Source organism: Bos indicus x Bos taurus, chromosome 8, assembly GCF_003369695.1.
Source record: "Bos indicus x Bos taurus breed Angus x Brahman F1 hybrid chromosome 8, Bos_hybrid_MaternalHap_v2.0, whole genome shotgun sequence".
Taxonomy (NCBI): Eukaryota; Metazoa; Chordata; class Mammalia; order Artiodactyla; family Bovidae; genus Bos; species Bos indicus x Bos taurus.
The window spans coordinates 90,326,897-90,342,822 of NC_040083.1; the positions used below are offsets into that span (position 1 = coordinate 90,326,897).

At 38.6% G+C, this 15,926-nt stretch overlaps 1 protein-coding gene across 4 annotated transcripts in view; it reads left to right on the top strand.

Annotated features, from left to right (window-relative positions):
* Positions 1–15,926, top strand: part of TMEFF1 (transmembrane protein with EGF like and two follistatin like domains 1) — a 97,371-nt gene that overhangs the window by 56,322 nt on the left and 25,123 nt on the right. For all 4 annotated transcript variants that reach the window (XM_027550393.1, XM_027550392.1, XM_027550390.1 and 1 more), the window contains exons 6-7: positions 9,469–9,617; positions 11,411–11,476. In XM_027550393.1, the coding sequence (XP_027406194.1) occupies positions 9,469–9,617; positions 11,411–11,476 (215 nt within the window). The remainder of the gene's footprint in view (positions 1–9,468; positions 9,618–11,410; positions 11,477–15,926) is intronic.

The following is a 15,926-nucleotide window of genomic DNA, read 5'->3' on the forward strand; positions in this document are numbered from 1 at the left end:
TCCTGGTCCGGGAAGGTTCCACATGCCGCAGAGCAACTAAGCCAGTACACTGTAACTCCTGAGACTGTGCACTGTGCACTGTGCGACTGTGCGACAGAGTGTGCGACTGCTGGAGCCTATGCCCCAGGAGCCTGCGCTCCACAACGAGAGAAGCCACCACGGTGAGAAGCCCATGCACCACAAGTAGAGTAGACCACCATCACCACGACTAGAGAGTCCACACACGGCAGCAAAGACCAGTGCAACCAAAAGCGAATAAAATAAATTACCAAAAATAAAAAGTAAGGTCTCACTTTGTACCCTTTCACAAGAAGCTATTGAAAGATATACTGAAATGGGAGAAGGTAAAATAAAAAAAACACATGCCATGGAGGAGAGAGGTAAAGGAATTTCTGGGATGATGCGTATAGTTTAACAAAAAATATTATTAGGTCTGTTTCTGGCAGAGCTCCTAAACCCTTGTAACTTTGAGAGACAACTGTCTTTTGTGTGCTAATGAGATGACTCAGCTCCTTCCTTAATTCTAAGTCATTTTAGCAAACTATGGAACCTTAAAGGAGGTGGTAGGAACATCCAGATTAGTAGTATCCTGGGTAGAAGTGCAAAGAACCTACCTCGTTTGCAGCCGGTGTCCTAAAAGGGGGGCAATTTGCAGATCAAAGACCTGTGGGGTTTGTGCTCACTCCAAGTAAGAGAATAAGAGAACTGAAAAGAAAAAGAGAACTGAACTGTAAGACACTCAGCTAGTGCAGAAAGACTGGAGAATTGACTGTGGTAGGAAAAGGTGCAACATTGAAGGGAGATTGCAAGATAATGGCTATATTAAGAGGGCAACCAGTTCACGCTGAAACAGTTCCACTCTGTGGACAGTCATATTGCTGGCTGCCATTACCAGGATGCCTACTGCCCTCTTTTCAGCCAGAGGACAGAATGCCCAGAATGCCCTGGCTCAGATTCTTATCTGTACTTGCCGTGATGAAGTTCCTGCAACTGCCTGAAGCAAACAAGCACGCTCATTTAATTGACATACTCCTGAGAACTGCAGGTCAGCTACAGTGAGACTGGAAGTAGAAAACACAGAGCTGCCCGCTGAGACGACATTTCTGCCAGTCATCCATACTTGGTGACGCTAGGATCCTGCCAGACGTCTCAACTACGAGTCCTATGACATTCCTGATGACTTTCTCAGGGTCTTGCCCACCAACTTCCCCAGAAGGGAATCTTATAAACCAGGAAGCCAAAAGCCAGACTCTGACAGAGACTGTTCAACATGTCTTTTTCGGTAAGCCTTCATCTAACAGTGCCAGCTAGGTCAATGCCCAGTACTGTGAATTAGGCAATAGTCTATTTTGGACCCAAGGTGTTAGGTACGTATGTGAAGTATTCTCTAAACTGCATGTTTATATTTTAAACACATCTGTATGCAAAATGTACTTTTCACCAAAAAAAAAAAGTTTTAACTAAAAAGTAGAGCAGTATGTTTCATTATAGGGGACTGTAATGCAAAAGTAGGAAGTCAAGAAACACCTGGAGTAACAGGCCAATTTGGCCTTGGAGTACAGAATGAAGCAGGGCAAAGGCTAATAGAGTTCTGCCAAGAGAATGCACTGATCATAGCAAACATCCTCTTCCAACAATACAAGAGAAGACTCTACACATGGACATCACCAGATGGTCAACACCAAAATCAGATTGATTCTATTCTTTGCAGCCAAAGACAGAGAAGCTCTATACAGTCAGCAAAACAAGACCGGGAGCTGACTCGGATCATGAACTCCTTATTGCCAAATTCAAACTGAAATTGAAGAAAGTGGAGAAAACCACTAGACTATTCAGGTTAGACCTAAATCAGATCCCTTATGACTATACAATGGAAGTGAGAAATATATTTAAGAGACTAGATTTGATAGAGTGCCTGATGAACTATGGATGGAGGTTCATGAAATTGTATAGGAGACAGGAATCAAGACCATCCCCAAGAAAAAGAAATGCAAAAAAGCAAAATGGCTCTCTGAGGAGGCCTTACAAATAGCTGTGAAAAGAAGAGAAGCGAAAAGCAAAGGAGAAAAGAAAAGATACACCCATTTGAATGCAGAGTTCCAAAGAATAGCAAGGAGAGATAAGAAAGACTTCCCTCAGTGATCAGTGCAAAAAAATAGAGGAAAATAATAGACTGGGAAAGACTAGAGATCTCTTCAAGAAAATTAGAGATACCAAGGGAACATTTCATGCAAAAATGGGCTCAATAAAGGACAGAAATGGTATGGACCTAACAGAAGCAGAAGATATTAAGAAGAGGTGGCAAGAATACACAGAAGAACTATACAAAAAAGATCTTCATGACCCAGATAATCACGATGGTGTAATCATTCACCTAGAGCCAGACATCCTGGAATGTGAAGCCAAGTGGGCCTTAGAAAGCATCACTACGAACAAAGCTAGTGAAGGTGATGGAATTCCAGTTGAGCTATTTCAAATTCTGGAAGATAATGCTGTGAAAGTGCTGCACTCAGTATGCCAGCAAATTTGGAAAACTCAGCAGTGGCCACAGGACTGGAGAAGTTCAGTTTCATTCCAATCCCAAAGAAAGGCAATGCCAGAGAATGCTCAAACTACTGTATAATTGCACTCATCTTACACGCCAGTAAAGTATTGCTTAAAATTCTCTAAGCCAGACTTCAGCAATACATGAACCGTGAACTTCCAGATGTTCAAGCTGATTTTAGAAAAGGCAGAGGAACCAGAGATTAAATTGCCAACACCTGCTGAATCATCGATAAAGCAAGAGAGTTCCGGAGAAACATCTATTTCTGCGTTTTTGACTATGCTAAAGCCTTTGACTGTGTGGATCACAATAAACTCTGGAAAATTCTGAAAGAGATGGGAATACCAGACTACCTGACCTGCCTCTTGAGAAACCTGTATGCAGGTTAGGAAACAACAGTTAGAACTGGACATGGAACGACAGACTGGTTCCAAATAGGAAAAGGAGTACGTCAACGTTGTATATTGTCACCCTGCTTATTTAACTTATATGCAGAGTACATCATGAGAAACGCTGGGCTGGGGGAAGCACAAGCTGGAATCAAGATTGCTGGGAGAAATACCAGTAACCTCAGATATGCAGATGATACCACCCTTATGGCAGAAAGTGAAGAAGAGCTAAAGAGCTTCTTGATGAAAGTAAAAGAGGAGAGTGAAAAAGTTGGCTTAAAGCTCAACATTCAGAAAACGAAGATCATGGCATCTGGTCCCATCATTTCATGGCAAATAAATGGGGAAACAGTGGAAACAGTGGTTGACACTATTTTGGGGGGCTCCAAAATCACTGCAAATGGTGATTGCAGCCATGAAATTAAAATTGGAAAATTATGACCAACCTAGACAGCATATTAAAAAGCAGAGATGTTACTTTGCCAACAAAGGTCCATCTAGTCAAACCTTTGGTTTTTCCAGTAGTCATGTATGGATGTAAGAGTTGGACTATAAAGAAAGCTGAGCGCCAAAGAATTGATGCTTTTGAACTGTGGTGTTAGAGAAGACTCTTGGACTGCAAGGAGATCCAAGCAGTCCATCCTAAAGGAGATCAGTCCTGGATGTTCATTGGAAGGACTGATGCTGAAGCTGAAACTCCAATACTTTGTCCACCTGATGCGAAGAGCTGACTCATTTGAAACGACCCTGATGCTGGGAAAGATTGAGGGCAGGAGGAGGAGGGGACGATAGAGGTTGAGATCGTTGGATGGCATCATGGACTTGATGGACATGGTATGGGTAGACTCAGGAAGTTGGTGATGGACAGGGAGGCCTGGCGTGCTGTGGCTTTTGGGGTTGCAAAGAGTTGGATAGACTGAGCGACTGAAGTGAACTGAACTGAATGATTGGAATGAACGTGTTCATGAATCCTTTTTAAAAAATTACCTGGATCTGATACTGTCTTGGAGGATATATTTAAAACTGATTTTATTTCTTCAGTGAATGTAGTACCATTCAGCTTCTATTTCCTTTTTGATCAGATTTTAATAGTTAATTTTTTGTTATTCATTTAACTTAAGTTTTCAAATTTGCTGACATATAAAGTTCAAAATATAATTCTCTTATTTTTTAAACCACAATCTGTAGTCTTTTTTAGTTTAGATACTTTTTTTTAAAATTTTTTCTCATCCTGCTTTGTTGATTTGAAAGTTAATTGTTGATTCTTTCTTTTTCCTTTTTTTTGTCTTTGTTTTTTGGTCACACCACGTAGCTTCTGGGATCAGAGTTTGAACTCAGGCCCTCAGCAGTGAAGGCATGGAGTTCTAATCTCTGGACGACCAAGGAATTCCCTAAAGGTCTTTTCAGAGGACCAACTTTTAGCTGTATTTCTCCGTTGTAATTTTGTTTTCTATTTCTGCTGAGATGTATCTATAAATCTAATATTAATATCCATGTCCTCCATATTTTCCCCTTTTTTTTGTTTTCACTGGGTTTATTCATTGCTCTTTTTCTAATTTCTTAAATGGATGTTTAGTAATTTAACTTTCTACTGTTCCTTCAAGATTTGAGATAAAACTTGAAAACGGTGAGGGATTAAACTAAGTGGTTGTTTGAGGGAAAAGTGTTTCAGGAAGAGGGGAAGCCCTGAGGCAGGGGTGTCCCTGGAGAGTTTGAGAGAAAAGCAGGGCCAATTTAGTGAAAAGATTTTTCATGATATAAATGTGGAAAATAACTACTTAACTCCTTTCATCTGTCACTTTGCCTGCTGAGATGTCTGTTTCATGTGACAGCTGTGATGAGTGGAGAGAACACCCTCTCAGTCACTCATTAGGTTTGTGCTCTTAGGCTTTTTAACTTCTTTCCTATTCAACTTCCCTGTTCATAATTTGCTGTCATGATTAAAGAGGCAGATATGACTGTCCCCACACAGTAGGTGCAGAATGAATGGTTAAGTGTCTTGAGTTTGGCATGTTTGCTGAAGCAGTTTCTTTCCACATTAGTGCAGTCCTGTGCTTGGCATCCTTCTGCCCTCTGCCGCCATTGCCAGCCTGCAGACCCCAGGAACCACTCCAGTCAATAGTGTTAGTAGCCGCTAGGGTCTAATGCTGTTCTCTTCTGCTCATTGTTTCACTGAGCTGGACATTCCTTAAGATGGGGATTTCATTTTCTTTCCTCACGTGCTGCTGAAAATAGTAGCGGCGGTTGTTGTCACAGCTCTTGGTCTTTTATGCCGTGTTACTGTCCCACTGTGGAGTGGACCTTTCCTGCATGAGATCAGGGCAGTTCCTGCTGGGCTTCCCTGGTGGCTCTGTGGTAAAGAACCCCCTTGCAGTGCAGACATGTGTGTTCGATCCCTGGGTTGGGAAGATCCCCTGGAGAAGGAAGTGGCAACCCACTCTGTGTTCTAGCCTGGGAAGTCCCATGGACAGAGGATCGTGAATGGGCTACAGTCCATGGGGTTGCAAAGAGTCAGGTACAACTTAGTGACTGAACACAAGCCTCGGCTGAGTCCCTTGTTTCTCCTCACTTGATCGGTATGGTATTCTGCCTTTGTTGCTGAGCCTTTTCTCATCCCTGAAACTGTTCTATAATTCTTTCTTTTGTTGGCCACTGTTTCTGTTTAATTGCCATCCCAGTTTTGCCTACTTTTATTCCTTAAACCTGGAGTTGGCAGTGTTTTTCTGTAAAGGACTAAATGGTAAATATTTTATATTTTGAGGGCCACATACTGTCTCTGTCACATACTCTCTGTCCCCATCCCTTTAAAAATTGTAAGAGCCATTTTTGACTTGTTAGTAAATATTCAGAGTTTTTTTTTAATTGTGAAACAGAGCATATATTGAAAAACTTATGAAAACTTAAACATTTAGTTTAACATACAAAAATGAAGCAAACTGTGACTCCTACATCCCAAGCCAGGAAATACAGGGTATTGTCAGTACTTTAGAACTGCTTCCCATGATCCTCCCCCATTGCATGTTTCTTTGTTCTGTCTGCTCTGCTGCATTTTGTGGAAATCATTCCTTTTATTTTTTTCTATAGTTCTATCACATGATAACCCTCCTAACAATAAATTGGATTGGCCAAAAAGTTTCTGTAAGATGTTACAGAAAAACTCGAATGAACTTTTTGGTCAACCCAATATTATTTGGCTTTTGTTTGATTTTGAATTTTGTATCAGTGGAATCATACTATGTGTACCTTCTTTTGGAGAAGGCAGTGGCACCCCCTCCAGTACTCTTGCCTCTAGAATCCCAGGGACGGGGGAGCCTGGTGGGCTGCAGTCCATGGGGTCACGAAGAGTCGGACACGACTGAGTGACTTCACTTTCACTTTTCACTTTCATGCATTGGAGAAGGAAATGGCAACCCACTCCAGTGTTCTTGCCTGGAGAATCCCAGGGACGGTGGAGCCTGGTGGGCTGCCGTGTATGGGGTGGCACAGAGTCAGACACGACTGAGGCGACTCAGCAGCAGCAGCACCTTCTTTTGCTCAGAATTATGTTTTTGAGATTTGTTTGTGTTGATGCTCGTAGCTGCTTAATTGAATTCAGTTGCTTGACTGTTCCACATCCTTTTATAGTCTATTTTAATGTTAATGGACATTTGGATTGTTTCCAGTCTTCTGTTCTCATGAATAATGCTCTGTGACCATTCTTATGCGTATCTTCTGGTGCACATATGTAAGAGACTTACAAGGGCCTCACTCAGTAGTGGGATTATTGGGCATGTGCAAGTCTAGCTTTCCCGGTAATGCTTGTTTTCCAAAGTGGTTATATCAGTAAGTTTTCCCTCCAGCAGAAGGTAAGAATTCCCTTTGGTTCTCATCCTTGTCAACACTTTGTATTCTCTTAATTTTTGCTGTTTAGTGAATGTGATGGTGTCTTGTGGTTTTCATTTACATTTTCTTGATTATTGAACAATTTGAACACTTTTTTACATATATTCTTCCAAGTCCTATATCTTTTTTCAAGTTAATTTTTATATATATTTTGCATATAAGTTTAACATGTATATTCAATTTATCACAGTCTGAAGTTCATCAATATTTCTGTTCTTAAAACACTGTAATTTCAGTCCCTTGCAATTTGTATGCTATCATTAATATTTTAATTTACTGTTTTTTTTTTTAATTAGCACAGAGCTTTGATGTCATTGTTTTATATTGTCAGTATTTTGTTAACATTGCTTATGTATTTATACTTTTGTTCTTCATTTCTGTTTTCATATGAGGTCTTTCTTGTAGGATCATTTTTCTACTGCCTTTATAATTCCTTTACTGACAGTCAGCAGGTGACAAACTCTAAATTTTTACTTCTTCCAGATTACTTTTATTTTACATTTAATCATGAACGATAGTTCTTTTTATATAAACTGTTTTATCTCAGCACACTGCAGGTATTATTTCACTGTCTTTTGGCTATAAATAAATAATTTGGCTTCAGCACTACTTTTGAAGACACCTGTCTCTCTTCTTGATTCTTTGAAGGTAGTCTTTTCTTTTTGGCTGCTTTTAAAATATTATTTTGTTGCCATGTTACAAAAATTCCACGGTGATATTTCACTATCTAGATTATTTTTTAATAATCTTGTTTAGAATTTATTAGGCTTCTTGGATATTTAGATTAGTATATTTCTTTAGTTTTAGAAAGTTTGAGAAACTGAGAATATTATTCCTGCCTTATTCTTTTAACTCATCTGAAACTCCAATCAGATTTCTATTAGCTGTTGTGACTGTCTTCCATGTCTCTTAATCTTTTTTTAAATATATTCTGTCTCTTCGACTCTGCCGTGGTCTGGGCATTTTCTTCTGACCTGTCTTCCAGTTCATGGATTCACCTTTCGTTTATCTAATCTCCTTTTAAATCTGCCCAGTGAGTTTTTTATTTCTATAATACATTCTTTATTTATTAGAAGCTTTTTTGGGTTCATTTCCACATCAGCTTGCTCTGCCCATGTGTCTTATTTCCTTGTCTGTGTGGGTGTGGGAGTGAGTGAGCGTGTGTGTGATCTACTTGTTCTTCTCAGGACTGTATCTTGGAAAATATTTGAAGTCTAGGATAGTGAAGTTGGGTTTCTCCAGAGAGGATTGCTTTTACTTTTGTTAGTTGCTTAGGGCCCATTCCAGTCATTGACTCTTAAATTCTGGGCTTGATTTTTTTTCAGATCATCCAAATAGTATTTTAAGTTGTAATTACTCATGTGGGGACTGGCTTGTAGTTCTCAGGGAGATGTTTTATACCCTGTCTTCAGTACTGCGGCTCAGGGAAAGATTTTTTTTTTTCCCTTTAAACAGTTGGCTTGGAATATGGCAACTCTTTTCTCCTCTGCCCTCATGCTTTTTTTCCAGGGTCTTCAGATTCTCCACCTTAGGTAGGTCAGTATTCTTTGTCTTCTGTTCTCAGAGGCTTGCAAAGTCAAAAAGTTGATGATTGAATTTTCCTAGTTTGGCAAATGCCTTCAAGGTGAAAATCAGCTTTGGCAAACTTAATTGATCTTTTTCTATTCTTGTCTTCATTTAACTTTTGTCTTGAATATTCCTTGTTTCTTGACATCTTATAGGTGCATTTGAGAATGTTTTAAAATATTTGTTATTTTCATTAGAAGGATTAGTACAGGTTCCGAGTCCACCATATTGCTGGAAAACAGAGAGTCTCTATGGTTTTCAGTTTCATATTCCCTGTTAGATTTTACTGTTCTTGAGAGGAGTGACCATGCCTTGTACTTTCTTGGCCTTCTTAGAAGGCAGTGAGTGTTCAGTGGACACGCAGATATACAGGTGGATGTGTAACTCAGAAACACTTTTGAAGGACTTCTATTTTACATGTTTTATATCTATTTTTTAATCTTCCCCATTATTTGGTAAGGTTAGGTGTATTATTACTGCTTCTGGATCAGTAAACAGACTTAAGAGAGAATATGGACACAAATCTCGTTATTTGTTGGACTAAAATTTAGATTCATGACTTTTGACTCATAATTCTGTGTTCTTTCTGCTATACCATGTTGCTTTTTAACTAATATTATTGACATTTGATATTTCTTGATTATTATCTCTAGATATGAAAATTCTAAAGAAGTGACTCCATTAGTAATAATCTGGATGAAATTATCTCTGGATTCTCACCTGAAAGAAATTGTTGGCTAAGCATTCACTTTGCTTAAACTTTTATCAGTGACTTAATGTATTGACTTGTGTTAGAGAAAGCAGAAAAAAAGAATTCCTTACAAACTACTATATAAAATAAATAAGCTGTAAGGATATATTGTACAGCACAGAGAATATAGCCAATATTATATAATAACTTGAAATGAAGTGTAATAAAAGTATTAAATCACTGCATTGTACACCTGAAACTAATATAATCTTGTAAATCAACTGTACTTCAATAAATATGTTAAAAAGTTAAAAAAAAATTGCTCAGTTTTGCTGTTGAAGCATTGTGAAATACTTTTGTTGTAAAACATAAATAGTTTTTGTTTTTTCCACCAGGTGTGTATGTAATATAGATTGCAGTGGATACAGTTTTAATCCTGTGTGTGCTTCTGATGGGAGTTCCTATAACAATCCCTGTTTTGTTCGAGAAGCATCTTGTATAAAACAAGAACAAATTGATATAAGGCATCTTGGTCATTGCACAGGTAAAATTCATTCTAGAAGTCTGTCTTTAATATCACATGTCTACAGTCTTATTTGTATATTTTGGTAGTGTTCTGAATTTGTAAAATGAAAAATCTTTGATGCTTTATTTTTTATTACTATGTATTTTAGAACTTCTTTGTTCTGTTACTAACTTAGCTTTTTAAAAATTTGCTTTCACTGTCTTAAGACACAAACAATGCTTCTTGATTGTTTATTTAGTTATTAAGCTGATCCTAACGTGAACTTATAGCTATATTTATACTTCTTAAAAATTGTCTCAAATTTGTAACGATTATAGTTGTTTAGAAATGAGCTTATTTTAATTATAGTAAAACTGTAAATATCACCATTTTTTCATCTTTTTTTCTAGAGCATTATAGTTTACTTTATTTTCATGTTTTCTCTAGTTTTTGCCCCTACATGTTTTATACTGTTAGAGATTTTGGTGTGAAGTTTTAGCATGTAGGGAAAATTTATTACTTTCAGTTTAAAATTCTTTCCCCCTTCTTGATTTTTGCCGTAGTTTAGGAACCATGATACTAACTAAGAATAAGTTTTTGTCTTCTATTCCTGCTAGAAGTACCTGGTCACAGAGTTAGAGGTTTTCAATCTTTTTTCCTAGTAAGACACATATAGACTAGCATACTGTGTGATTTCCCAGTAGCAAACAAGGTCCAGACACTTCCTGATGGCCTAGGGTTATGCATCTTTCCTGCTACTAGGTCTAACTGCCCTCCCTTCTGGCTACCCGCCCCCCACCCCCACCCCCGCCCGCCTTTTTTTGCATTTATTAAAGGGCTGTGTTTTCATAAGCTTAGGGAGAACATAGCTAAGGGGAAAAAGTTGCAAGCCAGAGTTTGCTGGTTTATACTGATAACAAGCTATTTGTGAAATACTGAACAACTGATTGAAATGTCTGTGGTCTAAGCTACTGAAGAAGGCCCAAGAAACTATTCAGAGGATATCTAGGTGAGAGTCAGGTGTGTGCGTGGCAGAGGAAACTGTTTACTGACAGAGACCCCTTATATATGGAAGTACTAGTGTGGTTTGCTTTTCTTTCTTGGGGTGGCATTTGTAGCGTAGGTTAAAGTGTATTCTTGAGAAAGCATATCTTTTCTGAGGAACTGGTTTGTGGTTGAATGGTACTACCTGGAATTTCAAATTCAGAAGAGTTGGTCAAGCTTGAGGATTTTGTTAATTGAAATTCATGCTTTTAGAATCCTGTGGAGTGGTTTATCTTGTTCCCCATTTACACCTGACTGTGCCTTCCCTTGCCCCCACTGTGCACTGGGAAACCGAAGCTTATGCTTCCCAGCAGGTGTTTATGGCCCATGTAGTCTTCCTGTCCTAACATAATTCACCCGGAGGGTCATGTTTATAATAAATTTTGTCTGATAACACAGTTGATATTCCACATTTATATTAATCTGATACTTTTCCAAGAAAACAGTGGTGTAAGAAGGTAAATCTTGAAACCATTGTCCCTTGGAGAACCGGCTAATCCTTTCTCTTCAAGGTCTATGTGATTTCAGTTTCACAGGGAAGACTTTTTAAGGAGATGATGAGATGATATTTTAGCTGAAGTTTCAGTGAAGTTAGACTGTTCATCATGCAGAATGCATTTATATCTGAGGCCTGAGATAGAAGTGTTACAATAGATCAAGTGAGTGGTAGAGCAGGAAAAATGGACAGAGAATTGGAAAGGACCTGGAGGATTTGGAATATTTAGGAATTTCATGGTATGACTTAAACATCATATGTATCTTAATTTTCAAATCATTTTCTCTTACAGACACAGATGACACTAGTTTGTTGGGAAAGAAGGATGATGGACTACAGTATCGACCAGATGTGAAAGGTACTGAATAACAATTTCCTAAATTTTGGCCATGTGTTGAAACATGGTCACTAGCTGTCCTTAGTAGTTCTTGTTCCATTATAATGACCTTTCCAGCTTTGCTCTATGGCAATATACATTATGCAGTTAAATTTTAGTAATAATATTGACTGAGTGCTTCTCAGTTTACAGAGTACTCTCACATCTGTGTTTTTTTAATTGAAATTTTTATTGTGAGAATTTAGATTCACATGCTTTTGTAAGAAATTATATAGAAAGATCTCTCATCTTTGCTTTTAAAATCCTCTTTGCCTCTCTAGAATCTACTGTTAACACTTAACCTCTGTGCATGGGTCTTTGAACCTAGTTCCCTTTGCCTGGAACTCTTCTTTGCCTAGGAGTCATCGTTTCGGTCACCTTAGAAGTTATTTCCGTTTGGGAACTATCCCTTGACTCTTAAACCTAGATTGCATGCCTCTCTTACATACTCTGATGACCAAGCCCTTAACCTGCTCTAAGTGTGATTGTTGGCTCTACTCATCTGCATCCCTCTCCAGACTGAATTCTGCCATGTTCACTTTGGGATTCCTAACACTTAGCAGAACGTCTGGCACTTACCTATGGGCTCCATGCTTGTCAGAAGAATGGATATAGCTCAAAGAAACTGTAGGATTTATTTGTACAAAGACTTTTATTTTAAGGTCAGATCAGAGATTGGATTCTAGTTCCCTTGACTGCAAGTCCAGTGTGCTTTCATTTCTCATTTTCATATTTATTATTTCATTTGGTTTTTGCAACTACTCTGAGGGATAAGGACCAGTGAAAATATTGAGGCTCATTGAGGTTATAGTTAGTGAACCAAAGCAGGTCCCAATCTTAGGATCCTAGACCAGGGTTTCTGTATATTTGCTTTTACATGTATCTTCTATGCTATTTATTTTGATTATACTAATGGGCAGTTTTTTTAAAAAGATGTGTGATCTACCTTTTAGGCCTAATTTCTAAAAAATACATAAAATGAAAATAACAGGCCATATCTCTTAGAGTGTCATAAAGGTTAAATGAGATAATGCATGTCAAGTGCTTTGAATAGTATCTGACATACTCATAAGTGTGTAAGAAGTGGTAGCTGTTATTATCATTGAATAATTTGTATTTCTGTCACTTGAATCATATTAAACCTGAATCAGTTATATCCCATGAGCCCCTGAAATATCAGTTTCCTCTGTTGATACAAAGTGCTGTGTTTAAAATAGGAAATCTTTGTATTCCCATAGGAGATATAATAGATCAATGCTAGTTTTATTCTTTATACTGATAGTACATGACCAGAATAGGAAAGTTCTTTTTTAGTAGGTAGAAGCTCCTGCTTAAGGCAATTTGGGGAATTGTATATACCCAAAGTACTTGTCTGTCTTCGATAATTTTACAGGGATAATTTAGTGCCTAAGCCATTTTTGAGATACTGAACATTCTTTCCACATAAGAATTTGTCTATAATGCAAATGAAATTATCATAATCAGGAGATGTAATTTATTAAGTGCCAATTTTATACTGGTTGTTTTACTAGAAACTGTTGGTGGATAGAAAGATATGTAATACATGACATTCATCTTTAAAGAACTTGTGACACAATAAGAAATGAACATAACCTACTTCTAACAAAGTGAAAGTTGGTTATTGTCATAAATGTAGTGCTTTGAAAAAGTTAGGATGAGAACTCAGAAAAAAAGAAATTACTGTATGGTGGGGACTGGTGATGCAGGTGGAGGTGCAGGTTTGATCCCTGGGTCAAGAAGATCCCCTTGAATAGGAAATAGCAACCCATTCCAGTATTCTTGCCTGGAAAATTCCATGGACAGAGGAGCCTGACAGGCTATAGTCCATGGAGTTGGAAAGAGTTGGACATGACTGAGCATGCATGTAGGAGAGTGGGGAGAAATGGTGAAGATCTAAGAAACAAGAGATCTTATTTGAGCTGAACCTTGAAGGGTGGTTAGGATTTGAAGAGGTCAAAGGATATTTAAGGAGGATAGAAGAGCATCAGCAGAAGTATAAATGCAAAAAAAAAAAAAAAAGAATGTATTGGAGAACGATGAGGAATCCTTTTTGGCTGGAGAGAAGGGGTTTAAAAGGCAGAAATGGAAGGCAAGTATGGAAAGGTAGCTTGGGGCCAGATTGTATACAGTCCTTTCTTTTTTTTTGTCTGAGTCTTTACCACTGGACTGCCAGAGAATTCCCATGTGTACAATCTTGAATGCTCTGTTATCCTAGGGCATTTAAACTTCATTTGTAGGCAGTGGGGAAATCATAATATATTTGAAAAGGAAAGGCTACAGTATTAACGAGCTGAATGCATTATACCAGGCAGGACTTGTGCTTATTATGAACTTTGGGCTAGAGACAGAGAGATCAGTTAATTAGGCTCAAAAGGAATAGATTCCTACTTAAGATATGGAGAATAAAAGAGTTAAAACTAGGATGACTTAGATGATGGATTCTGTTTATTGAACTAAGAATATTGGGAAGGGAAAGGTGTTTGGGGCAAGTAAGAAAGGAGTTGATGGTGGAGATGATTAATTTTACTTTGGGGTTTGTGTTGCTTGTGGAACTCACCTGGATGACTTTGTTTTTTAGCATAAATTTACGAGTTAGTCCTTGGATATCTAGGTGGTAACTGAAGTGATGAGAATGAGTGAGAGAGATTATAGAGCTGCATTGTCTAGTAGAGTAGCCACTGGCTACATGTGGCTATTTAAATTTAAATTGGATAAAATGAAATAAAATTAAAGGTTTTTGTTTCTCAGTTATACTAGCCGTATTTTAAATCCTCGGTAGTCCCATGTGACCCATGGTTACCATATTGGACAGCACAGATATAGAACATATCAAGAGATGCAGAAAGTTCTGTTGGACAGCACTCTTATTTTTAAAGGAGAGGAGGCTAGGATGAAGCAGAAAGAAGATCCAGAGGAAAAACATCATGAAGAGTACAGTGGCACAGAAGTTGAAATAAAAAGACTGACTGTTAGTTTAAAATGCTGCATGAAAGAATTAGAGGACAAGCCTCAAGTTTGAAGATGTCAGAAATGTAAAGTTGAACTCTTGGAAAAGTGTGCTTTCAAGATGGAGCATTTGAATGTCCAGCATGGTGGTGAGTTAGTGCTTTTCTCAGGCTATTGGAAAACCTGTGGTAAATGTTGAAATTGCAGTGTAGGAAGCTTTGTTGTAGATGTAAGTCATAAAGGATATAGTGGCTGAGCATGAGGTGTATGGGCTTTCCTAGTAGCTTAGCTGGTAAAGCGTCCACCTGCAATGCATCGATCCAAGTTCTATTCCTGGATCGGGAAGATCCCCTGGAGAAGGGATAGGCTACCTACTCCAGTCTTCAGCTTCCCTGGTGGTATAGAGTCCACCTGCAATGTGGGAGACCTGGGTTTGATTCCTGGGTTAGCAAGATCCCCTGGAGGAGGGCATGGCAACCCACTGCAGTATTCTTGTCTGGAGAATCCCCATGGACAGGGGAGCCTGGCGGGCTGCAGTCCATGGGGTAGCAAAGAGTCAGACATGACTGAGTGACTAAGTGTGCGTGTGTGTGCTCACGTGTGCGCACACACACACACACACGCACACAAGGTGTGTGGGAGCTGGGTATGTGACATTTTAAAAATGTGGTTGCAGAAAATTTTAAACACAAACGAACAGGATAGTATAATGAACCCTTATATACTCAACCACTGTCAACAGTGAACAGCATTCTGTCATCCTTGTTTTGTCTGTATACCTTTACCTGGTGGATTATCATTATTCTTATTTTACAGATTTTTTTGAACTTTAATTTACATACATGGAAATGCACAAATGTTAGCTGTCAGTTTTGACAAATGGATAGACACCATCTGTACTACACCTTATCACAGTCTTTGTAACATTTCCATCTACCCAGAAAGTTCCTTTGTGGCAAATGACATTTTAATGTGGCCATTTTTATCCAAGGATATTTTCATACAGCCTGAAATCCACTGTAACACCTTTTAATTGCCAGCACATTCTCACTCCATTCCTGAGCATCACCTCACTCCAATCCTTACCCCACCTTCGAGTTCATCCTCTCAGCCTCTCCTTCTGCTGATCAAGGATACCAGACACACCAAGATATCAATATTGTTGGTTCCATTATTTGGTGATTAATGTTTATATATTTTAATACAGCTCATTTGATATGCCCTTTTAAAAATGGTCTTGATAAATTTGCCTTATCAAAAGGTAAGCCTGAGCCAGTTGCTGCAGTCACTGAAGGAGGGGGAGAGCCTATGTTGTGGAGTGTGGAGGAGAATCACAGTGAAGATGGTGAGAAGGCTGTGTAGGTGGGTGGCACAGAACCCTACGGGGAGGAAGGTCGTTGAGAGATGAGAGTGGGATGCTGATCTAGAGGTGACAGGTGGTGAGCACAGCAGGGGAAGGGACGGG